This window comes from Sesamum indicum, linkage group LG8 (genome assembly GCF_000512975.1).
Source record: "Sesamum indicum cultivar Zhongzhi No. 13 linkage group LG8, S_indicum_v1.0, whole genome shotgun sequence".
NCBI lineage: Eukaryota > Viridiplantae > Streptophyta > Magnoliopsida > Lamiales > Pedaliaceae > Sesamum > Sesamum indicum.
The window spans coordinates 12,789,682-12,815,372 of NC_026152.1; the positions used below are offsets into that span (position 1 = coordinate 12,789,682).

Here is a 25,691-nt window from a genome sequence, read left to right on the forward strand (position 1 = left end):
TTTTATATATAGTAAATCTTTCACTTGCTATTTGTTTTCCAATAATTAAGTCGATTAAAACTCTGCTTTATTCCCATAATTTTATGAAATTTTCACTTAAATCCTCCTCATCTCACTCTAAATTCTTCCTCACTCTTCACAGTAGGCAGATCTTAATCAAATAGCCACATGTCTTATAGAAAAAGAACTAAAATGTCCATCACCAATCTTGGAATGACATTGAACTATGAAGATCCATAACAATGTTTGTTCGGGTCGGATCGATCCGCTTACATCATAATATATTGATCCGTGTAATTTATTTTTGGTTTATTAAATATAATATTTTACTCTATATTAAAACGATTGCTCAAAGTACACCAATGTTTTAAGCATATTAGTCCTCCTTCGCTAAGTAATGTTCAGTTAACTAGTAACTGCACTTATTACATGTTTATTATTCTCAAGTCGATCTTTCCGATTTAAATATTGAAAAATTATAACTAAAGTCTACTCAATGTTTTTTTAATTTTGATGTGTAAGTATAAACTCGAAAAATCTTTAATACGACTTGAGATTGGATATTTAATAATTTTGGATGTGTGAATATGATAAACCCTTTGTTTCCCTTATGAGCTTCTGTAATGAATATACACAAAATGACAGTTTCATATAGGTCCCGATATATCGAAACACAATGAAAATAAAAATTCAAGATAATAAAGTTATGCGATCTAACAATGTGCATCTCATGCGTTATTTAAAAAGTCAATTGAATTGGATCAAATATATCGAGTTTTGGTGTACTCTAGTTGAAGGAAATGAATTGAAAGTCTTCAAAGATGATATTCGTTGCAAGTAATACAAAGTTCTATGTTTTCGCTCAATATGACGATCCTTTATAATATGTACTCAATTATATATTTTATTTTTATTTATTATATTTTAAAGTTTAAAAAATTATTTATTTTATACCCACATACCATGCCAATTTGTTAAATAGATTATGAATACCTTATATTAAAAAGTAATATCAAAAGGTCGATATGTCCGAGTGGTTAAGGAGACAGACTTGAAATCTGTTGGGCTTCGCCCGCGCAGGTTCGAACCCTGCTGTCGACGGTTCTCTTGATTTTTAACCTCCTGATTTCTTCTTCTAATCCTTTCATTATTATTATTATTATTATTATTATTTAATGAAAATATAAGTTATTTATTATCAAATTCACCAACGGAGGACGAAAATTGGAATTAGAGTGTATGTGATTATAATTATTTAAATTCTTTCAAAATCTAAAGATATTATATTTAAAAATGTAGGTCATTAAAATTACTAAGTATTACTTGTAATATTAATTTAGTTAATATTTTAAGAAACTTGTTAAATTTTAATTATAAGTTAGATTCCCCTTTAAAAAATTAAGAAGATCTTAACATTTTCTGTCTTACAAAATTATAGGCTCGTTTTACGAAAATATATATGAAATTTAACTGTCCATATTTCAAACAATATTCTAATAAATTTATATACCAACCCAATTACTCGCCCAGATGCATGAAGTAAAAAAGGATCTATTTTGAAACAAATTAATGAAATTTTGATCACTTTCTTTTATTTCCTACATTAAAGATCAAGAATGGTATTAAGAAAACTAAATTTTTTATCCCATGATCTTTGGAATGGGAATAATATAAATTTTAAAATGTAATATAATAAATTATTTTTTAACAAATTGATATGACTTGTAATTTAATCGATGTTCTATTGATCTAGATATTATCCCGTCTGATTTTGTATTAGTCTTACAATTTTAACCTGAAAAGACGTCCCTCAAGAAATGAAATTAACCAAACCAGTCCTCTAGTGAGGTATAGCCCACGGTCCAATAGGGAGCACTGAGAAACTATACAATTTTATTTTATTAAAGCGTTTCACTATGAAGATGAGGCTTTGAGTCTCTTGGACTTTTCATCTGTAATTAATGTGGAATGTTTGCCTACATCACAAATATAACGTAAATTTAAGTTGTGCCAAATTATAATCCTCAAATAATTTTTAGAGTATTATATATTTCTAATATTCTCTCTTGCTACCAAATATATTTTCCTCTAAAACTACTGTATAGGAGCTTTGATATGATATCATTGACTCTGAACTAAAAGTATTCCATTTTTTAACTCTTTTAGAAAATCTCAACATATATTTAAATTAGTTAATGAAATTATATTTTATATTAAAATATGGTCTGAAATCTATATATTCTAAAAAGAATGCGTATAAATAAATATTTTTTACTTTAATTACTATTTCAAAAATGAAAAATGAAAAATGAAAAATGAAAACATAAACAAAAAGACAGAAACTCCAGAAGAGAGATAAGAAAGAAAAAGCGTGCAACAGGGAATAAGCGTTTGAAGCACGCTTTCGTAAATATCTCCCCAACACTACGATTTAAAATCCCTCGTACTCCAAACAGCGGCACAAGCATTTCAGAGCAGCGCAGTCAAAAAAAACGCGTCCGCGGGGAGGGCAAAGGGGAGAAGGAGAAACTGACGGCGGCGATGGATCCCGACGCGGTGGCGAAGGCTTTCGTGGAGCACTACTATACGACTTTCGATACGAATCGGGCGGGGCTTGCCAACCTGTATCAGGATACTTCGATGCTAAGTTTCGAGGGCCAGAAATTCCAGGGGACCCAAAGCATTACTGCCAAATTAACCAGTTTGCCCTTTCAGCAATGCAAGCATGGGATCACCACCGTCGATTGCCAGCCCTCGGGCCCCGCCGGTGGAATGCTTGTTTTTGTTTCCGGTAATCTTCAGCTCGCCGGAGAACAGCACGCTCTCAAGTTTAGCCAGGCAAGTCTATGTTTGTTTTATGCTTTGATTTGTGTGCGGATTTATTTCTTAAGTGTTGCGACGTGGAATTGGGTATTGATCAGTGTTTTTGTTCGTTAGTAGAATTTTTAGTTAATTTGCTGGTTTTATTTGGAAATGTTTATCTGGCTATGCAATTTAGAGAATTGGATGGATCTGTTTCGAACATGTTTGTTGAGATTGGGAAAAGGAATGAATCTGGATTAGATGATTTGTTCTTAGTAGTTGATGGTTCTATGAGGTTCATTTTCAAAGTTCAAGAATATGTTTTCTTGGTGAGTTCAATTGTTTGTGCTATTATTAGCTACAAGTGTAACCATCTAAGAAAAGAATTCTTATTTTGTTGGGATTGTTAACTGACTGAGGATTCATGTTTTTAGCATCCACCGGAACATTCTTTAGGACCCCTGAATCTCATGTTCTGGGTCCAATGTTGCTTATTATGTAACTGATGGTATTTGAGATGATGAAGTTTATGAAATTGTAAGTTATTTGATAGGTGAGAGGAACTGCCACACAATTCTAGTTTAGCATTTGGATTATTGTATATGTGAAGACTTGACATGCAGCTTCAGTTGGCATGGTTGTATTTGGATAGGTTTGAAACAGTTTGATTTCAGTATCATTGTTTGGATTCCCGTTTGAACCCGTATCTGTCCAACAAACCAAAAGTAGGTAATGGGTAGCAATTTTGGATGGCTCATATTGTTGGAGGATTTTAAAGTCCAACATGATGAACTGGTTGGAATATTTTGTCAATGAGTGGTTAGTTTGTTTATATGAATCTGAAATCCTATTGTCCAAATTCTTTAGGTCTAACAAAGCATTTACGTTTTTTTATTACATTTTCCTTTCTTTTAAAGGAGTGCGGTAATTGGGAATTACAGAGTATAATAAACTGAGATGGTCCAACATTTAGAGAGCAGCTAAATTTGTCCATCTTACTTCCTAAATGCTAATACACATAACCAGACCAGATATGAATTAAGAATCCATTTTACTAATATATATATTACATTTCCACTTGTATTTATGCACGTAGATGAGTTTGTTACTTCTGTTTCTTGTTTCATTAATGGTTGGTCTTTTATTTGCCTCCAGATGTTCCATTTGATGCCAACACCGCAGGGCAGCTTTTATGTGTTGAATGACATTTTCCGGCTGAACTATGCGTAAGAGCATGGGATCTATTCGACAGATACTTAAAAGTTAATGTTGTCATAGTGCTCTTGGACAGACATTATTCTTGTTTGATAAAAAAACTTGTCAAAATGTATGCAGCATTTTTAGGTTGGATGTGATTGATGATTTCTTCAGCATTTCTTCATTCCATGATTTAAGTCAATGTTGTCATTCTGCTCTTGTTGATACATTATTCTTGTTTGATCAAAGACTTGTTGAAATGAATACAGTGCTTTTATGGTTGAACATGATTGGTGATTTCTTGAGCATTTTTTAGTTGCATGAGTGAAATTTTACTTCCACATTATTTTTGGTTGATTTGGGTGGCCACACATTCTTCCATGAATGAAGCTTCAAATTTATATTTCGCATGAAGCTGGTCGCTCTGGGTAAAGACTATATCTAATGCATTGTCTTGTACCAATTTTGGGTTTCATAAAATACACGCAAAACGAGCACTATATGGTAAGAGTTGCGATAGAAGGCATTCGATGAACTCGTAGCTGGTCAATGATCCATTCGTTTATCTCTCAATTGCTTTTGTACACTGTTTTCTTCAACTTGGGGATTGCTTTTCTGTTGCACACATGTATAGTTCAATATCTTCTGTTATAAGGAGCTGAAGAACGGTTTATGAAGGAAATTCTGTGGTGGGTGGTGGCGTTGGGGCTGGATTTTTCATCATCATCTTCTTCTACCGCCATAGAGCCTCTCATGGGACTATCATGTTTCTGAGTTTATTACGAGCAATTTTGAAAGGTCCTGCAAACAGTGAAAATCAAGGAACACAAGCAACATCAGGGTGAAAATTTTTATTGGCTTGTCTATTAAAAAAATTGTCCAGACAGACCCTTCCATGCTATGTGATCACGCCCCTCTTGAATTTCTAGAAGTCTCTCAATGATTTTAGAGCCTTCAACTGCTCTAGACGCCAGCCATTCCCATTCCCCTTCTTGAATCAATGGAACCAGAGGTGAGTCCAGAAGCAACCCTGACAAGGTTGGAGCTCTTGGGAACCGATGTATAACAACTCCTGCAGGGTGCCCTGATCTTGCCAAAGGACCTATGCCCACCTTACACTCAACCATTTGCAACAACCGATTTCTAAGCTTAATGAGCTTCTCCAACCCCATGATCTACTCCCACCTTGGGCTGTCCATATAGAACACCTCTGAAGTCTGTATCTTAGTATCCATTTTGCACCCATTTCGATTGTCAATCTCGCTTTATAATAACCCAGAAATGCTTGCTCATGAGTGCCTTATGAACCGCAACAACACTACTAATACCAAATCTACCTTGTTCCTTGGGAAGCCACACTTGCCCTCAAGAAGCCTTTGCATACCCGCCTGTATTCCCTTGTGTTACAGGGAGTTTTAACACAGTGGAATGAATCAAACACCCACTGTGCAGCCTAGTTTTGAACAAGCTAGCTAGCCTTCCCCACACACTCACTCTCATGTATGAATTTGGTAAGTATGGACGACAGTCACCCACAATACATGCAAGAATGCAGGAAATCACACAATTCAAACAACACAATAGATTACAGTTGACGCTAACTTTATATTTTATTCCCAACAAATCAAAATACAAAAAACAAGGTTGCACACAAAGGACGATGTCCCTTCACTCACAAAAAAACATACAACTCAGTCAAAACAATAATAATACACAACAATGCAATTTGACACACTCAACTGTTAGGGAAAACTACCCCTAATTGCTACAAAACTCCCACCCATGACCATGCAACAGTTGCAACGCACATTGCTATGTAGACAGGAGGTTTTTAGCCCTCAACTGCAAGTCACATGCCTCCCACATGCTCCATGCTTCAGCTAACGCAACTAACCACCAAGACCTAGCCATTGCTAACAATCGTCAAGCCCTGTCGGTCATGTCCACATACCGACTTCTCTTCTCGCATGTTGTCGAGACACAAGCCCTCCCACAATATGTTGATACTGACTATTGATACTCAAGGCCTACATGTCCAGTCGCCATACAGCCTACCATACACCGTCCTTATTCGTTCCTCAGTCAGTCAACTATGTACCATGTGCGCTGACCATTAGCCCAATTCATGGCACCAACACCTATCAACAGTCTGCCAAAACCTACCTAGTCTGGCATAGACCTTGTGTTAGCCCTGTCGACACTATTTGCCCTATCTAATGCACATACTTGCCCTACTAGACAGAACAGCCTTTAAGGGGGTTACAGCTCACCACAAGAACTTCCTTATTTTGGACTCAATGTCTCTAATAATGCCTTTAGGAAGGGAACATGCTGAGTTTGAGAGGTCGCGAGTTCATTTCTTTCTTCTTCTTCCATATGTTGTCTAATGGCTCTCTATAGTTGTGTTTCGAGTTATATGCCATGCACGCGAGCATTTAAAGATATTAGACGTGTTAACTCATATTTTCTCATGAAATGTTTTCAATAAATATATGTTTATTTGAGATTTTTTTCAAAATATATTTGAAAACACTTGTCAGAGAACGCATTATAGGAACTGTAAACATTCTCTTGATTACAACTTTACAATTTTGACTTTTTCAATGATTCTTTTCTCATAAGTTGGAGCTTTTCAAGGTCGTGCTTCCTTGTGAAATTTATTCCATCTTATCTAGGGGTGGCAAATGGGAAGTTTGAATCGGGTTTGGATTGAGTTCAATTGAATTGAAAAATGGGTCAAGTATAAAATAGATACAAATGTATGAATTCAAAATGGGTTGAGTTGTAAACGAATTGGGTCGAGTTAGTATAAACCACTTTCATTAATTTGAATTTAAATGTTTTAAAATTTGACACAATGAAAAGAAAAAATGCCAATATTTGAATTTTTAAGAAAAATAACTACTCCTTGTCTAACACGTTATTTCTGACTAATGCCTATGCACAATAAGAGTTATTTGCTTAATTATATAATAAAAAATCTACTAAATATCTATATAATACTATATTTTATCAAAATAATTTATAAAATTTGAATACTCATTTTAAATCAACTCGGAAATGAACACCGAGTTGTGCAATCAAATGTTCCATATTTGTTGAAGACAATTTTTATTTTCATCATCTTCAGAATTATAAGATGTAATATGAAATAAAAAAATCACATAAACATATAAAGTAAATTATCAAATAATTTAAGATAATAAGAATAACATTATAAACTTTTATTTCACTACTTTCGCTTCTTTCAAATAGAACATATCACATTAAATTTTTATCATTTTAACTATTTTTACGCATCACATCAACTATTACCATATTTCTATCTTAACTCCAATCAGACATTAAAAAAGGTTTCAGCTCAACCAAATTCATTAGATTTTTATTTTTTTCTCATTGAGATGAAATAAAGATCAAATTACAAGGAATCGCCGCTATGCGTGCTTGTGAGACAAATCCCATCCCATCTCATTTGGTTAAAAGAAAAATTATCTAGATAACTGTTTATTTGTAAGGAGTTTTTCAAAATATATGTCAAACGCAGTTCACTGCTATAAGTAGAATCATATCACTCAACTATAAATATTACATTTTCTATTTAATCTGACACTTTTTATACATTTTATCAACTGCTATTCTTACACTTTTATCTAACATACAATCTGCCAATGGAAAAAAAAAAATCATATCTCAATCAAATTCATTTAAACTCTTTTTCTCATTGAGATGAGATACAATCACAACTTTGATATTGTGCAGGCATGACATCTTGGATTTAAAGGTCTTATCCAAGGTTGAGACTCAAACATTCAATAGGCAAGACTTGATACATAATGCAACCCCAACGATACACTGCACTTGTTTTTAGTTCATGAACTAAACGCAAGTTCACTGCATCTTGAATTTCTTCTGAAATTCAAAGTAATTGTTCAAACCATATCAAGAAAAACAAAGATGATAACATGAGATGCTGACTACAGAAACATCTTTTTTCTCGTCTTCTATCAAATTTTGACGTCTATACCAACTTTACCTTTCAAATCAATTAACATTATACCCTCGTCCAGATAGAATACCCTCCTGCTTATGCTCATTAGCAGAACATGTACAAGATAAAATCACAATCACAAGTAACTCAACTAACATAAGTGATAATGTTTTTCTCTATCTTTTGCCCTATGGGGACCAATCATTTTATATACAGTCCTAATCCTGGAGTAGGTGAATTACAGAAGCAAGCAAGTTTGTCCATTTACCACAAACTGCAGCTATGTCACATGGGAAATGCCATCATAAGAAGGTGTGTCGTGATGGGAAGAAAATGCTGAGTCAGACTCTGTGTTCTCAAGCTCAGCCTGCCATAAATTAAGGATCAGAAACCAGATAAAGAAGCTAGAATGTACGAAGTTCAGGCTACGAATTAGACCGCAGTTGTAAGGGATTTGTGTATGAAAATGAAACTAGAATGATAAATCTGCATCTCAAATAAATAGAAAGCTGAACTAATATGCCTGCTGCCCTCCATCCAAATATCCAACATTAAGACAAGGATGATTTTCATGGTGCTTCTTCAAGTTTCCGTAGGTAAAAGAAATACAGGTTTAACACCTATTATATTTTAAGAAGAACATACAAATGTAAGATAAGACTGATATTCGTAACAGTGGGAGACACAAAATTGCACGAAGAAGCATCTCGTCTTTAACTGATGCAGTTAAGGAGTAGAGCAGCACTTTATACCAAGATAAGAATGTTAGTTAAGTTACCTTAGCCTGACGATATTTTTGGAGGAGGCGATGATACTGCTGACGCGCCTCTGGAGATTCAACCATAGACAGCACCCTGGAGACCGCTTCATCAATAGCTGCATCCACTTTCTGCTTGCGGAACACCTTAAGGATGTCTTCATCTTCACTATCATCAATGGATTCAGAGTCCTGTCGAAATCCCCGAAGGCCAACTCCTCTTCGTCGCCACCTTAGTACAACCTTCTCAAGTATACCAACTGCCCAGCAAACCTTGTAATGCTTCCTAACTTGATAGCCTCTCACGTGAGCCTGCCATGACAAGAAACAAGATAAGACTGCATCTTCGACCTCCAATGAGTTACTTGAACAAAATGGGCAACCCAATATAGAACTTCAAATATCTTATGCAATTCGGGTGCAATCTCCAACATTGGTACCCTAGCACAGCATTTTGACAAAGCTAAAAGGACCATTTTATAGTGAAGACAAATGCTAGCGCATCACTTATAACCATCAGATACTCACAGTATATAGATAAGGCATTCGTAGCCCCAGCTATCTATTTGCTGTTCGGGGTCCTACATTCTATAAAGAAACCCTTTTTCCTATAATATTGACCTCCAAAAGATTATTTGCTTAACTGAGGTTAATGGTTTATAACCTCTGTGAATAACATTCTGACCCTTATTGTGTTCATCTAGAACTTCTCATCATCTACCGCTACATCACTAGTACATCAGGGCTTCGATGATTATCTGGTAAATAGTCCTTACTCCTTACAAACAAAAAAGTAGACTGACAGGCACTTTAATGAGAAAAGAATAACAAAATGGACACCCACTTGTACATTAGTGTCAAAGCTAAATGAGTGATCCTTCTTGTAGGTAAATGTGTGTGTATATATATAATATATTTGTGTGTGTGTGTGTGCATTTAATTATTGATAATTTCTTTTACTTGGGAAGGAAGCAGTGATGCACCTGAATCTTCACAACTTTCTGGCGCAGAGAGAGGAAGTCCTTCCGACCTTTCCATCCTCTGTACTTCTTCTGAATGGATAAGGCAGCTGAGTTGTACTCACGTGTATTGCGAAATGCCAACTTAGATGCAGCTGAAAGACCATGAATGTCATTTTCTAATATACTGTACACATCTCCACTAGCACCAACAATGGAATGTGCAGCTTCTCTTTGCTGCCTCTTCCGGAATGAATGAGCTCGAAATGCAGATTGTATACGTGCAGCAGCTTGAGCAGCATTACGAACTGCAGCCAGAGTATGCTTAAGAGAAACCTGATCCTCATTTGAACAGGAACTTGCGTTTGCAGTTTTTGATAAACTATTTACTGTTCTTTCGGCTTCCACCGCTGCGGATCCTTTAGATAGCTCACTTTCTTCCAGTGTGAGGGATGAAAGATGACTGGTCAGTGCAATTTCTGAGAGATAACCAGCAAGTCCTCTGTGGCCACAGGAAGCAGCTATTGATGCTGGTGTTTTACCATTTGGGTCCTGTGAATTGGGATCTGTAACTGCTCCAGCTGATGCACCAGATGCTATAAGAGCAGCAACCATCTTTTCCCTGTTATAAACATAGCACTTAAAGTTCATTCTTTCCAGCTAAAAACAATAAATGATTTGCAAGCTAAAACCTTATAATGGTGATGTTACGATGGGAACTGCAAATTCACTTTGTCAAATTCCTTTTGGGACATAGATTAGACTTGAATAAAAAAGTATATGAGGTGATGGGTCAAATATTGATAGGGCAGCCTATACCATCACTTTCTAAACTATTGTGATTTTATCCACAAGTCACTTGAAATGAAAAGTTGGATAAGGAAACTGCCCCACAACATTTTGATTTAGTGCACACATATCACAGAAGGGCTTGGAGGAATCAGAAGTTGGGGTTACCACTTGGAACGAGGGAAATTTGATATAGGACATAACCATTGGTATGCCCACAGTAGAAGACTCTTCCTCTTCCTAGCCACTATCAATGTATAGCACATAACAGTATGAAAGTTTAAATGGATGATGAAAACATGCCATCCAAGTGCATCAAGAAAAATGACCAAGGCATAGGTAGAAATCGCAAGCTGAGTTTGTCAGCATTTATTTAACTGTATCTTATTATCTAAGAATAGCCTAGAGGTTCAGTCAAGCAACATAAATCAAACCTAATGAGTAGAGTAGTTAATTTTCTAAGCAGGATCAGTCCAGTAATACTTTTAAATGGGAAACGAAAGTTGACAAGAAGGATCTTTATGACCTGATGATCATAAAGTTTCCCTTAAAAGCAAGATTCTGATAGGAGTTGAGTTACATCAGCTTCTTTCTGAGTTTCATAGCCATATTTGTCAAAATATACATTCCACCTGGTTTGCTTCTGTTTGTCCATAAATTGCCATGTTTTTCCAACCAAAATATTCTATTGCTCTTAATGAATTAGAGATTCTAAGCGAGAGGAAAGAAGAACTAAGATCAAAATTAGTTTCATAAAGGCAAGTAATATCATTGTTAATTTAGTTGAACAGATTTATGCAACATATAAAAGTTAAAACAGTGAGTTTATTATCTTATATGTGGATCTCATCTTTTTCTGGAGGTCAATTTCTCGTTCATCATACAGGGTCACCTCACTTCCTTTACCAGTAACTATTATAAATGTGCCAGGTCAGTCAGATACAACAATGCAAAGTCAGCAGAAAATAACAACGTAAGCATACCTCCCAAATTTTGCGGCCCAATGAAGTGCAGTCCATCCATTAATATCACGGAAATTAACACTAACTCCAGAACTCAGAATTGGTTGCAATGCCCACTGAAATCCCAGTCCGGCAACCATGTGTATGATACCTTGTTGTTTCTTAGATAAAGAACAGCCATCGTAGTTGTTCATTTGGGATCTAGATGAAAGCCATGCTTCCAACTTGTCCTTCAGAAGTTCTTGCAAGAGCCAATCAAGAGTGCTAGATGATGTCGTACTGCCAACTAAAAGTGCTTCAAAGATTTGGCTCCAGGAGTCCTCAGCTGTTCCTGATTTGCCCAATAAATCAACTCTTGATTCAGAGACATCTCCTTTAGGAAAGGAATCAGTCAGTAGCATTTGCACAAATCTGACGAGTAACAAGAGTTCTTCTGAACTCTTACTAGCCTCTGTTTGAGGTGGATTGTTGTGCATACAAACACTAGGCTTATCACGATACTCAAACTCCCTGACTTCACTGCAAGATTCCCTATTTCCAGAAGTAATGCAAAGAATGACTTTTCCTTGCAAATGAGGCGGAGCACGGCAACTTATGACACCTTCCTGAATGATCTGAACTGGAACTTCAGTGTCACCAAACATACAAGCCCATGAACACTCAGATGGATTGCACAGGAAAGACCCAATAATGACAACCTACAAGATAGTGTTTGAACTTGAAGTACTACCTTGGCAAGTCATAAGATACTTGAAGAAACTTCAGAAACAAATTTGACTGTGCTAGCTATAGAATAGAGTGGAGAGAAACATATCATTATCATCATGCCCACGATGGCCATACTTCTGATTTGAAAGGTATGCTGAATTGTTGAGTATTTCCAGAAAGATTATTTGAAATATGCATAAAAAAACCAGCTATGAAATGTAAAACTCTTTGCAGTTTCATGTGGATCCTTTCTCCTGCAACATTCCAATTCTTTCTCCCTTTGTCTTAGTTTTTTTGGGCAAACCACATATGTGTTCTACAACTACAGTGAAGAAAACATGTCTTTAATTTTTATGTTGCCCCCTTTATAAGATAAGCATAAACTTTATGTTCACCCCTCTCAGCCAATATACTATACTGTTTCATCAGTGTTAATAGCATGAAAATGTAGGCCTATATTGGAAAGAAAATGCAGCTGTCCGCTAAACAAAAATTGTCATGGATAAGAGAAACTCGGACTAATATAGGAAGATTGAAGAAGCTTTCATAGTAAATCTTCTTAATATAATAGTACCTCTGTCCCAAATCAATTGCTCCACTGGTATGGTTGATCAGTCAACATCACAATTTTACAAGGGCAATAGTGAGCAATTTTACTTTAACTTTCAACATATAAAATTTTAGAAGATCATGTCTTAACATTTAGAAGAATCGCTGTATTTTGTTAGTCAAAAAGAATTAATATTTTAGATTTTGTATCATAGCAAGTAGAATAATTAATTTGGGCTAGAGGAGTGCTAATTATCACCTGATGCACAGATCCGCGTGCATGTAACTTTCCTCTCGGAGGAAATATCTAGTGTATGAGTTTGGTGCATTTATTGTCAGTGTCTCAAGAGACACTGACAATAACTCCAGTTCTGGACAGGCCAAAAGATATTCCTTATTTATTGGAAATGCAAAGTGTATAGTCATGATATAACCTACTCTTCCTGAGGCCGGAGTAGAGTATAATTGTTTCCTCTCTTTGCCACACAATCTTCACAAAGTTTAAACGCATCCAGCATCTTATCATTACATGATCCTTTGCACAATAATTTTTTCACCACATATCATCAATGGATGTATGTGTGACTAAGAACTCCAACCAACATAATGGAAGTGGATAAGCAGATATGACATTACTTTCAAAGTAAACAGTTTAGCAATTATCCAGAAAATAACGATAAATCGGCTAAAGAGGGGTGTAGCCAGAACTTCTATACCTTACCTAGTACAATAAATGATTTGAATTATAAAGTCTTCAGCAGACATTCTAATGTAATGCCAAACCAAAAAACATGAATTCTTTTGCTCATATACAGAGAATCTATCATCTTATTCCAGGCCACTGTGAAAATACTCATATAAACACATATGCCCCAGATATTTAACTAGATTGTAAAATAATTCCTCTATTTTGGAATGAATGATGTCAGTTTCTTTGGTTGTCATATATAATTTCCATTTAACACTTCCTGCCAAACATAATATGAACTGCAAAGATTTCTTCAATTCATACTGGCTGAGTCTACATATAGGATTATGCAACAGCTTATACTAAATAAGATTCTTAAGATACGTACCTTTGCACCCTCTGAGGTATAGCACCAATCTGGACATATCTCACGGATTGTGAACTTCTGCTTTGGTGCTATCGTCAAACTTATGCTGTCTTCAAGAGAAATTCCCAACTTGTTTTGGTCAAAAAATGAGGAATGGGCATCGGGACTCATGTCATAAGCGTTTAATGCTGGAGAATATGCAGGGTATTTCATAGAAACAACTTCTTGGGGAATCAAAGAAGCTGGCAGAATAAGAGGGTTGTCAGAGTGCTTTCAAAATCAAGGATCAACAGAGTTATGAATAAAGAGGACCATGATTGAATCTTACATTTTCGAGCATATTGTCGACTAAGTTGTCCTTGACCCTCAACATTTGGAAAATTCCTGGAAGTATCTAGCATCTCGTTCCAAACATTGACTTTAACCTCAGGGAGCTGTTGTTGTTGAATCCCATCGTCTGAAAAGTCATGCCAAGTTAGCAGCCATTTTTGGTCTAAAATATGCTGAAACAGAAAATAGTTTAACTTGTAACAAAAGAAAAAACTGGTGAGCGGAATATACCAGATTGTTGTTGCAAAAGATTGTCCGGGTTATTTGGTGTTTGACCAGACAAGTCATAATTACATAGCACATCTTCAAAATCATTTGAATCCTCATTCTGAATGTAGAATGTACTAATTTCATTCCCCTCGTCATCATTTAAACTCAATTGCTGCTCAATTCTTCGCAATGCCTTACTTAAATCAGGAGCTGACGAACTGTTGACCTCATCAGTTCTTTCTCTATTATCCAAGTAATTCATCTCATGATTCTTGATGACTTCACTAGAGTTAATCTCTACAGTGCTAGGACTTGATTGATTATGATATAATTCATAAGATTCACCAATGACAACAGAGGATTCCGGCGGCAGAGTTGCAAAAGAGTTGGGACTAGGACTGAAAGTAGAAGATAAAGATGAGAACTGAGATGTCGACCCAGCATTCTGCCTTCCCTGTAATGCACAAACAGATTAATGACTATCGCTATGATTTAAACAAGGTGAACTCAATGACTTTACAAATACAAGCAACCTTGCACATCAATAATCACAATGCTGAGTTAATTTGGTCCAAAGTACTGGAGGGAGAAACTTGTCTAAAGAAATTAGAATAGAAATTGTTAGAATATGAATGACAGAAGTTGGGTTCCATCAAGCAAGTGAAGGCTACCTCTGGCTGGAGACTTCAATCTTTGAAACAGAAGAATGAACAAAACATAGGCAAATGGATAGTTAAAGCGAGTGGAAGTCCAGAAATGGTTAAACACGGCAAGAACTACACAAAAGTGTAGCTAACACATCTTTACCCATTTACGCTCAAGAGTAGCAAGTGGAACTTCAAAGATGGTTCAACATGGCAAGAACTAAACAAGATTTTAGCTAAAAATCCTCTTTACCCAGGATTACACTAAAAAAGACTTACCTCACCAATATCTCTGTAGTGAACCAGAACAATGTGCTCATATGCCCTGGTAGAATAAAAAAAGTTATTTAAAAGCAAGATAGACAGTACGAACTAAATATCACTGAAAACAACAGTAGCACACATCTCTGCTGAATTAAGGGTTGGGAGACATAAACAACGACATACATAAGATATTGCTTTTGATCGTAATTGAAAAGGGAATAATAACTCTAATATTCAGGTGTCACATTAATCTAAATCACTGTTCCTGACAAAATTAAATAGAGGATCATGCATCAGGTAAATGTGCAAACTTACGGGTCCAATATCCAATAGCTGCGCCTTTGAAAGTTAGGGTTCTCCTCCCCATGAGCATAATAACAATTTAGGGCTTCGACATTCCCCACCTAACAATAAGAAGGTTGTTATGAAACAATTTTACATCAACTAGAGCTTTACCACGTTAAGTCCCATCAGTCATTTAGGTTTCTAAAGAATGCACACTTGAATCACATGATAAACAACAAACTTGAGATGCTGGTCTTCTCATCTCTGCTAATATCCCTTGTCAATACTTATAGTTCTTTCCCTTTTTCTTTTTTTTTTTTTTTTTTTTTTTTTTTTTTTACAGTTCATATGGCTATTCTAAATAAAATCCCAAAAAGCAAGATGACATTATAAGTTTTTATAACCATGCCCACTCAGAACCAGATTGCCTTGTAGGTGGTGCTAAACCAATTGATTGTATTGATAAAAAGGTTTACAAAAAGAATGCCTCTAATATAAGAGTAGAAATTCTTACAGCCAAATCTAACCTTTTCAGAGGTTAGAATATTCAAGTCAAACTCTTATTATATCTTCATAAACTGGAAATAATTTCAACAGAGGAGGCTTCTAATCCATTGAGGACTGAAGATGTTGAAAAGAAGAAGCAGAAAAGGAAACAAATAGGTAAGAAAAGGCTGTGTTAAGACGATGAGAATAACACCCACCTTCAGACGTTCATGGGCCTCGGCAATAGTTCTCTGATCCTTCCTTCTACGCCATCTATGACCATCTTTGCGGAAAAACTTTAGAACCCGCTTGTTAAATAGATACAAAGATCCACCTGTGTAAGCAAAGATGTGGTAAGATGAAACCAGAACCAATTTTGCCACCAAGCAGATGCAAGACCTCTCCAATGTGAATGAAAAAAAATGAAACCAAAAATTACTAGCTGGCTTTTGAGGGATTTGGTGAGTGAGCTGGTGCTCCTCATAATTCTGTAGTATGAAAAACACTTCAACTGGTTTCAGCCACCGAGTTTGAGCTTCCCGAGCTAGATGATTGATGTCATATCCTGAAATTCAGAAAAACTTCACTTGCATAACTTGACATAGCTCGTTCACTTAAGAGGAACAGCACCATGAAAACTTAAGCATCTTAGATCTCATTGAGGAAACTATTGAGACATTTTCATTCATTTGGTTCCAAAGAAAATGTTAGGGAAGCATTTCTAAAAAGCATGGTCACAAACACCCTAGCTAATTTGAAGTTTTACTAAATTTCTTTAGTCATGATATCCAACCACATTTAGGAGTTTATTGAACTTCATACTTATTCTGCAAGAAAACAAAATGCTAGATAAACCAATTTTCATGAGTAACAACTACCATACCATTTTCCTCTACTAAATCAAATACAAAATTGTGCATAAGTTTCAGCAAAGAAAATTGAAAAGTCAACCAAATATCTGCATAGTCACTCGTAATGAGCTTTACTTTGCCAGGGAACCCCATACAATTATATATCTGGAACAAAGCAAAGCATCCTTCTATTTACTGCCTTAGAAAGTCTTAATTCTTCAAATATTAAGCAACCTGTGATCTCCTTCATACCCAACAGATGTAGTATTTCAATTTTTCACAATTTTCACTGTCGTCAACTATTAACATAACAAATCAAATCGTAACACCTAAAAGAGAAACAATAATGAAAAAAAAAAAAAAAGAAAAAGAAGAAGAAGCAATGATTACAGGATTTCATGATCACCACATATATAAACACAGTCGACTGAGTACAAAACATAAAACTACTGTCTTCATTGATCCATAAACATGCTCGAAAATTCACGTAATTCAGCAAATACAGAAAACCTCATGCATAAGTTTAATAAAACAACACTCGAACTACGGTTCTTAACAAACAGAACCCAACCAAAAAAAAAAAAAAAAAAGGAAAGCGAAAAATCACACTACCCGATTGCATCGTACAGACACTAATACTACTCCCACTACTCAGCCAAAAACTCCAAACAGCAGGAACTGCAGAGGGAGAACTTCAGCGGGCCCCATCCGAGCGCATTTCCGACCAGTTTAGGCGAAGCGACACGGCGACTGGAGAGTGGTAGGGTCGCCGCCGAACAGAGATCTCACGGTCAGAGCAGCTCCACCGAGACAAACAGGAGAGAGATTCAATCTTGACTCGTGTTAAATGCGAAAAGCGAAGGCTACACGAACTCACCCAAAATCAAACATCGTCTTATTTAATTCATTAATACAATAAAAATAATTATTATACATCCTATTTGGTGTTTTTGACCGATTAAAAAATTAGACTACTCAAATATTTAGACCAAGATAAGGATGGGTGGGTCATTATTTATTTCCTGTCAAAAAATCACACCTTCGATGCGTAATTAAAATATTAAATTTATTTTTTAAAATCAGATGTATTAAATTTAATTACATAAATATATATTCAGAGTTTGTGCCAAAATTGTATTGTGTAGAGATTTCAACAATATTTCTTTTATTTTCTCTTAAACATTTTGAACTTTGACGATTTCTACTCTCTATTGCAAAAGCGACATACTGGAAAGTTACATGATCAATAGGAAACAATAAAAATAAAATAAAATTACAGATAAAAAATATGTGATCGATCAAAAGACTATTTTTTTTTAATAATAAAGTATGGTTGCTCTATAAAATCAATGAGGTGACTGAAAACGAAATAAGAGGGTGTCTAACTAAATTTATTTAAAGTAATCTTATAAATTTATACATCTTACAAAAATATTTTTAGAATTTATAATACATGGTATATCTTATTTTAAAAATAATTTATTGAAATATTTTAAAAAATATTATGTAATTTATAAAATTATTGATGATAAAAATTATTTTTTAAAATAAATTGGCCTTGTCGTGGATAGCATCCACGAAATCCTCTTTTTTAATCTTTTTTTGTTTTTTTGTTTAGTTTTATTTTATATAAATTAACTATATTCAATTAATTTTTAACAACATAATAAAATTTAAAAAATTATAATATTAAAATTGTATTCATTTAAAAAATATAATAAACTATACAAATATAATAGTGTATATTTTTTTATACAATTCTAAAAAATATAATTAAAAAAGTCAATTATTGTTGAGAACCCCGCACTGGCACATTTGATTGTGTAGAAGAGTCTCTTTGTTGGATTTGTTGTCATTCACGCGTTTGCTACCAATTCATTTTATTGTGAATACGTGTTGTTTGGTTTCGACCAGGGCATGTAGAGATACGAATAGCAATTTTGTAGACCAACTCAAATTTCGGAACATCCCAATAATCTTCAAAATGCACAGGTCCAATTAATTAGAATATATATTCCTATAAGTCATTAAATTATAATAATCCTTCACCATTGGTGCAACATTAATCATGTATGCAGTGCATATTTTTTGAATGACTGCAATAGATGCCAAATTGAGTCCACTTGTCGCATGAATATTCTTGATTCGCATTGAAGTGTCATCTCAACTATTGCTGTCAACGGTAGGCGGCGAGCCCCTCTCAAATATTCATTGTGCATTCTGATATATTGATCGTCAAAATACTGCATCACCATCCACCATCATGAGAAGGTGTCCGTTTTTTCTTATTAATATGGTCTAAGAATTCAAATACACCTAGTTTTTAACTCTTTATCTCTTTGATAATTCGATTGAATTTTCTGATTTTATATTCAGAGTCCGTTCTCCAACAAAGATCCTCCAACACGACATTTTATAAATGATTGTTGAAATTAGAACACATATGCCTCAAGCAATACCGGTGCACGCCGTGAGGTGGCACAAAATTCGAACTTTTATATACTGCTTTCAAATATTTGTAAATATTTTTTTTACAACACAATATTCATTGTTTTTCTACATTCTTGAGGCAGAAGAAGTGAATGCCCTTGAAGCTTTGTGTCAATATAGACCACCAAATATTAAAGGGTATAGTCAATTGATGGACATATTTGAACACGGATTACATATTATCAAAGAAGCCATAACCCATCAGCCACAACAAATTGCTATGTCATCTGATGATGCTCCCACCACATCCCACAGACAAAGAAGAAGTTCTAGCCGAATGTTTATTGGTTTAGTTGAATGTCATGATGTTGGGGTGGATATAGTTGGTCCTTCTACAGTGTATACACCTCAAAATTATTGCGTGCCCTAACCGCCTCAAGATTACTACATGTCTCAACTGCCACAAAATAATTGGTTTCAATCGACTCCATATATCCAACCCAAATAAAAGATTATTCTTCACAAGTACGTCTTGACCTTGGCCTTGGCATTAATCGACCATATGCACCAGGATACAATATTTCACCAATTTCATTTCCAGCATTTAGTGCATATTTTGATAATGTGGAGTCTAATTCTACAACCATATCAAGTCGATTGGACATTAATTCTGAAGGTGATGATAATGAGGCATAAAATGAGCCAATGCAAAATATGGGTGAGGAAATAAGAAGACCTCGGTGTCAACGTCACATACACAATTATGGAACAGGTGGACATTTTTAATATTTGCATTTTTATTATAATATTTTTTTAATAAATTAGTTGTAATTACAATTATACAATTTTAACGTCATGATTTTTTAGATTTTAATATATTATTAAAAATTAATTGAATATAATTAATTTATAAAAAATAAAATTAAACAAAAAAAATATATAAAAGACTGTTTTTGCTGACATCCACGACATCGCCAATTTTTTTTTTTTTAAAAAAAAATATTTTTGAAGTCGAGTCGCGAACGTAATCTGCAACTCGACCTAAATGTGTTACACAATTTTTATAAATTATATTTATATATGTATATTTTTAATAATAATAACAGAATTAACCCCTTGTGGCTATATGGGATAGGGATCTGGGGCAGGCCTTGTCAGAGTTTTGGTGGACATATGATAATTAAACGCAGTGCTTAATTACTAACATTGTATCACGTGTTTGTTTAAATAAAGAATTAAATTATAATATTATTTGAATATTTAATATGATTATAAATATTTTTTAAATTTTAAAGTTCATTTAAGAACGAGTCAATTTCATTTACCTCTATTAAATTTTTATTTATTTTTTAAAATGAGTCGACTAAAAGCCATTTTGTATTATGAATTATAATTTCATATTGTTTTTGAAATATTTTTATGTGCTGATATGTCTTATGAATTATTTACTTTATTCATCCTTAATTATTTATTTTATATTTTTCAATAAAAGAAGAATATATAATTTTTAATTATATATATATATATTTAACGTACACCTCCAAATTCGAACACAAAATCTCGAATAAAAAATGTTGAGCCATATCATTGGAAAAATTATATAGTGAACTCATTGCTCAAGAGCAGAAGCCACTTGTGGAATCTATGTTCTGGCCATCAGAATATGACCGTTTCCTGTTGATATCTGTCTCAGTGTACAGGGAAGGAGGGACGGATCTAGAAGTGAAAATCTGATGGGATCACATTGAATTTTAGGGCTCTCAATTCACAATATCACATTTTTGGAGGGCCGTTGAAATAATTTGAGGAGCAAAACCCCTTCTAAATCTGTCCAATAATAGATTTTATGGCCTAGATGTGTTCATCTGGCATTACACTTGAACCGGCGGATTCTTTGTATGCAGTGCGACTGCGAACTATCTTGTGAAGGAGCTCGAGACAAAACCACAGCTGCAGACCTCGTCTGATATCCACACAACTGGAAGTTCTTCTGGTGCGCTCCGGTGCCCACAAGGGTGGGCACCAATCCCACCGGTCAGGCTTTCATGGGACATAACCTTACCAATGTTCAAAACAGGATTGACCGTACAAGTGCGCTGGTCAGGCCCACAGTCGGGTATTAAACCAACTTAGATGGTGCAATTTTCCGGGAAGAGGAGGATACAAGAATTGTGGAGATGACAAGCAACGGACTGCTTGAGCGTGTGGCGTGGCTTGCACACCAAACACACAGAAAAAGACATAACTTTATAACGAATCAAGAATGATAAGAATTCTCATTAACAGGGGAAAATAAAAGGGGCAAACACTTTACAGTTTCGTGCCTGGAATTGTACAATTTTGAATTAGATCATTCAAATAAAGGGCTCTGAAGTAAGGAATGAGTTCTTCCAATTTCAGCAAACAGTTTCAAAAGACAAGAGTCATTACACAATCTATAATTCTTATACATATTGAAAAAGCACCAAAAGAGAAGGGGGGAAAAATAGCATCCCTTTCAAGAAATAAAATATGTGGCAACACAAATACATCTTCCCAGTTTCTAGCTAACTGGGAAAACAGCTAATTGAAATGTCTCCATCTTCAATCCTGTAAAGATCTCATCCTTCAAGTTAAGAGAGAGACGCCATATCCACATGTTCGTGAAGTATCCTTAGAGATGGAAGTATCCACAGTTTCCCCTACCGGAGTCCTATATTTGAATGATACATAGCACACAACACGAGTGTGCTAAATCTTTTGACAATGTCCCGTGTTAAATGCCTCATAGAAGCTTCCAGGCTGCAACGCAACGTGAAAATGAAATCACTAGGTCATCACGAAACAAACATGGAAAATCACAAGAGCCCATGTTGAAATCACACGACAATGTAGCACAGGGTTGCATTACATGCTCGTTTACAAGAATAACGTATGCAGTTTCTTGCAAGAAACGAAATTCAAATTGGGCAAATTAATTCCTGCACTCCTACAAAATCACCTGAAAATCTTAAGCTTAGAAGTTACAGAAGGCCATCAATGCAAGAAACTTTGTGAAGTTAACAAACTAGTAACAGAACAATCCTTACTATATCAGAACTGGAAACCCCAAAACCAGCAGAGAACAAACCGAGGCACATAAACGCTAACATCTAGATTACACAGATACACAACACCTACAATGAAATGGTTCATGCCATCAACCATGAGTGGCCTAGTAAACTTGCCGACATTCATTTCACAATCTCCAGCAAATGAAAGACCAAAGTGCAATATTCTTAAGATAAAAGGCTTATAGGCTTTCATTAAGCCATCACCCATTTCAGCACTAAGAATTAGTTCTAAAGGGAGTTGACAAAATCTAACGTGCTACTTAATTCAGATTTTGCACTGCACAGAAACTGCAGTCAAGATCTAATAGCAGGTAGCTGATATTGCCTGCATATCTGCCAAAAAAACGGTAGTGACAAATGAAAGGATTTGGATTCATAACCTAGCATATTCGCAAGTCAACTATCATAATCGACAAGGTAATCCAAAAGCCCCGAGATTTTGATCCAATGATAGTGTAAATACTACTTCATCAACAAGCTAAACCCAAAAAATCAGAAAAAATCTACATCTTCGCTGGACGCCTACAATTAAGTGAATCCCACAACCTGAAAGAGCCTAATTACAAGTAAAAGCTCTGAATAAAAGCTTTAGTCACCAAGTCTGAAGATCTATTTTCCTATTAATACAGGGACCAACAAGACGTAATCACCAACAGGAACAAGACAATTAACAGCAGATAAAACCATCTAAATGGCAAGAGAATGAGCTAACAGAAATGTATTTGCTATAGGAAAAATCCATTATTGAGTTGAGAATCAATCAAGAACAACACAACCCAGAAATCCCACCAAACAAAAAAACTAATAGAACAAGCAAATGCCCAAATATTACCATTTAATTCCCAAACCCCCCAACCCCACAGAGAAAAAAGGAAATAAAACATGCTTTTAATTGCAAAAAAATATTCAAGATGAAGTACATAAAGAGGGACAATGAGAAAAAAGTCTTAAAAAGGATATCCTTCAAATAACACAATTCATTAAAAAGAAAAATCAATCTTGAAGCAAGAGAAGAGAAGATTGACCAGAAATCTTACAAGGAATGTCTTTCCTAGGAGAAGGAGGGGCGGAGTTATAACACAGAATGGCCCTTCCAATCATCGAAATGCTCGAAACCACCCCAACAAAGTACAAAACTATCACCAACCCAAGAACCCAAGGCATCAAAATAAACCCAAGGAAAAAAGTCACCGATCCACACAGCATCAAGGCCAAGGAAATCCCAAGAAGCAGAGAAGCAAATCCCGCCGGCGTCATCTGCTGAAACGACGGCTCCTCCCTCCGCCGGCGGTGGGCAACCGCAGTCTGATCGGCAAAATCGATGGACGGCGGCGGGGATCGCATGATATTCAAAACCAAAGCCGAAAGCTCGTAGAAAATCTTGGAATAATAATCCTGCTGACTCTGTGGCTGCCTTCTCATCATCTTTCCAACCCTTTTCTTCCTCTGTTTTCAAGATTTCTTGACAAAAAAACTGATAAATCAGATAATTTTAAAGGTGGGAAAAATTCTGTGCGAAGGCCGAGGTGAATGGATAAACTTTTGCGTTTATTGCTCAAGAAATGTTTATTTGATCGAATTGAAATGGGTATAGTGAATTGATATTTATCTCTTTTTTCAAATACTATTGGAAGTTTGTTTGGGGAATACAAGTGGAGATCGGTCAGAGGGCTCTTTTCTTCTTCAGAGCAAAATGGGAAAAATCGAAAAAATAAAAAAGAAAAATTAAGGAAAGAAAAAATTTACAGACGCGGCGGTGAGATTGATCAATCATCAATGATCTGAGAGGACTGCTTTGCTGTGCCGGATCTATTATAATATCATCCTTATGGGATTGGGGCCGGTGTAATAAGTCTTTCTTTTTGTTTTCTTTAAACAAAAAATATATTAATTACATTATTATATTAATATATCCATAAAAATATTAATAATAAATTATAAATTATAATATATTAATATTCTTCTCAATGATATTAAAAAATATTAGCTACCAAAACACGTTTGATGTGTGTATATAAATTAAATTTATTATTTTCATTTATGTAATTATATAGAAGAGAATAAAATAAAGGAGATTAATGCGGGGAGCAGAATTCTAATCTCGTGAATTTTGTTTGACATGAATTATTAATAAATTTCTTTTGGGGTATGTCTTGTATCATGAACGAGTCCGATCTCTACATACAAACGTTACCTCTTTCCGAATACAATGTTCTCTGTCTTTCAAGAAAATGTGAGAGTGTTTTTCTCAACGTCCACGCTCTATATCTTTGAAATTATTTAATAGTTCTCTACTAAACAGTTAACAATATTTTGAGATATAAAATTCTACGTATTTTTTATGCGACTAAGAAAACATAACAAGTAATAATATATTAGTTGAGTTTATAGGTTCTCTATTTATAATGGAATCACACAGACTCGTAAAACCCAATTCGAGTTCTCTTTTTTACTTTATCATCTTATTGACTAATATAAGATATATATTCAGTCAATATTTATCTCATTAACTAAAGTTACAATCGATCAATTTATATAATTATCTTCGATGATGAATAAATATTCAACAAAATTTTATTTTTGTTTTGATATACTTTAATTAAGATTTTATTTTATAAAAAAATATATTTTCTCGAAAGTATGTTATTGTCAAAAATATCAATGCCATAATACTATTTCCGAATAGATATTCTTAAATAATATTACTAATATAATTAAAAGTTTGATTTTACAAACATCAAATATTTACAGCCAACTATTACATGTGCGATTTAATTGGCGACTTAAGAAATTATTTATTTTGATTGAAATATCATGAATTTGCTTTTAGAAAAATGAAGAAAAAATCCTCAACTTTTAATTCAATTAAATTTTTTATTTGCAATCGATATGAATACGTGTCAATGTTAAAATCAAACCCTCAATTTCACATATTGAGCTGAGCTAGCAAGCAAATGATCCAACATTCCATGGTCCCCATTCGTTAGGTACAACACCTCCAAGCACAATTCCTACCGGATTCAAAGATCATCGCCACATGCAATCACTCCCCAAGACGACTTTGACCAAAGCGCGTAGCTGATGCGGCTGCGTTATCTAGAAAGAGTTCTTACTTGTTTGGATAGCAAGACGATGGATTGGACCGGGATTGATGGGTTAAGGCTGACGCTTTTATCTAGAGGGTGAAATCACGCGCCGCCGACGCAGCAGATAAAGTAGTAGTTATGTGGGCCCCTCGATTACGTGGGGGTTTATCCTCTTCGCTCACCGTAGCCACAAATTTATCCGCTCTAGGAGCCGTCAGCGCAAGATGCGGCGTCTTTTGACGTGGCA

At 35.0% G+C, this 25,691-nt stretch overlaps 3 protein-coding genes and 1 non-coding gene across 4 annotated transcripts; 2 read left to right on the forward strand and 2 right to left on the reverse strand.

The window, feature by feature from the left end:
* On the forward strand, positions 1,020-1,101 carry TRNAS-UGA. Its single transcript has one exon. It is a non-coding gene; the product is annotated as a tRNA-Ser (tRNA).
* Positions 2,447-4,286, forward strand: LOC105168433 (nuclear transport factor 2). The gene is made up of 2 exons (XM_011088515.2): positions 2,447-2,838; positions 3,958-4,286. Exons 1-2 carry the CDS (start codon positions 2,542-2,544, stop codon positions 4,030-4,032), a joined length of 372 nt encoding a protein of 123 aa, XP_011086817.1. The 5' UTR covers positions 2,447-2,541; the 3' UTR covers positions 4,033-4,286.
* On the reverse strand, positions 7,794-17,728 carry LOC105168434 (calmodulin-binding transcription activator 4). The gene is made up of 12 exons (XM_011088516.2): positions 17,449-17,728; positions 16,425-16,550; positions 16,204-16,319; positions 15,530-15,618; positions 15,230-15,275; positions 14,328-14,760; positions 14,095-14,223; positions 13,788-14,008; positions 11,476-12,152; positions 9,728-10,325; positions 8,766-9,056; positions 7,794-8,354 (listed from the first exon to the last, which is right to left on the reverse strand). The coding sequence occupies exons 1-12, from the start codon at positions 17,456-17,458 to the stop codon at positions 8,268-8,270; spliced, it is 2,823 nt and encodes a 940-aa protein (XP_011086818.1). The 5' UTR covers positions 17,459-17,728; the 3' UTR covers positions 7,794-8,267.
* On the reverse strand, positions 21,588-24,125 carry LOC105168435. The gene is made up of 2 exons (XM_011088518.2): positions 23,396-24,125; positions 21,588-22,047 (listed from the first exon to the last, which is right to left on the reverse strand). Exons 1-2 carry the CDS (start codon positions 23,781-23,783, stop codon positions 22,031-22,033), a joined length of 405 nt encoding a protein of 134 aa, XP_011086820.1. The 5' UTR covers positions 23,784-24,125; the 3' UTR covers positions 21,588-22,030.

Coding starts and splice junctions, on each gene's coding strand:
- LOC105168433 (XM_011088515.2), top strand. CDS start 2,542: ATGGATCCCGACGCGGTGGCGAAGGCTTTCGTGGAGCACTACTATACG. Junction 2,839..3,957: donor ACGCTCTCAAGTTTAGCCAG/GCAAGTCTATGT, acceptor ATTTGCCTCCAG/ATGTTCCATTTGATGCCAAC.
- LOC105168435 (XM_011088518.2), bottom strand. CDS start 23,783: ATGATGAGAAGGCAGCCACAGAGTCAGCAGGATTATTATTCCAAGATT.
- LOC105168434 (XM_011088516.2), bottom strand. Junction 14,009..14,094: donor TCGACAATATGCTCGAAAAT/GTAAGATTCAAT, acceptor TTATTCTGCCAG/CTTCTTTGATTCCCCAAGAA. Junction 12,153..13,787: donor ATACCTCAGAGGGTGCAAAG/GTACGTATCTTA, acceptor ACTATCTTGTAG/GTTGTCATTATTGGGTCTTT.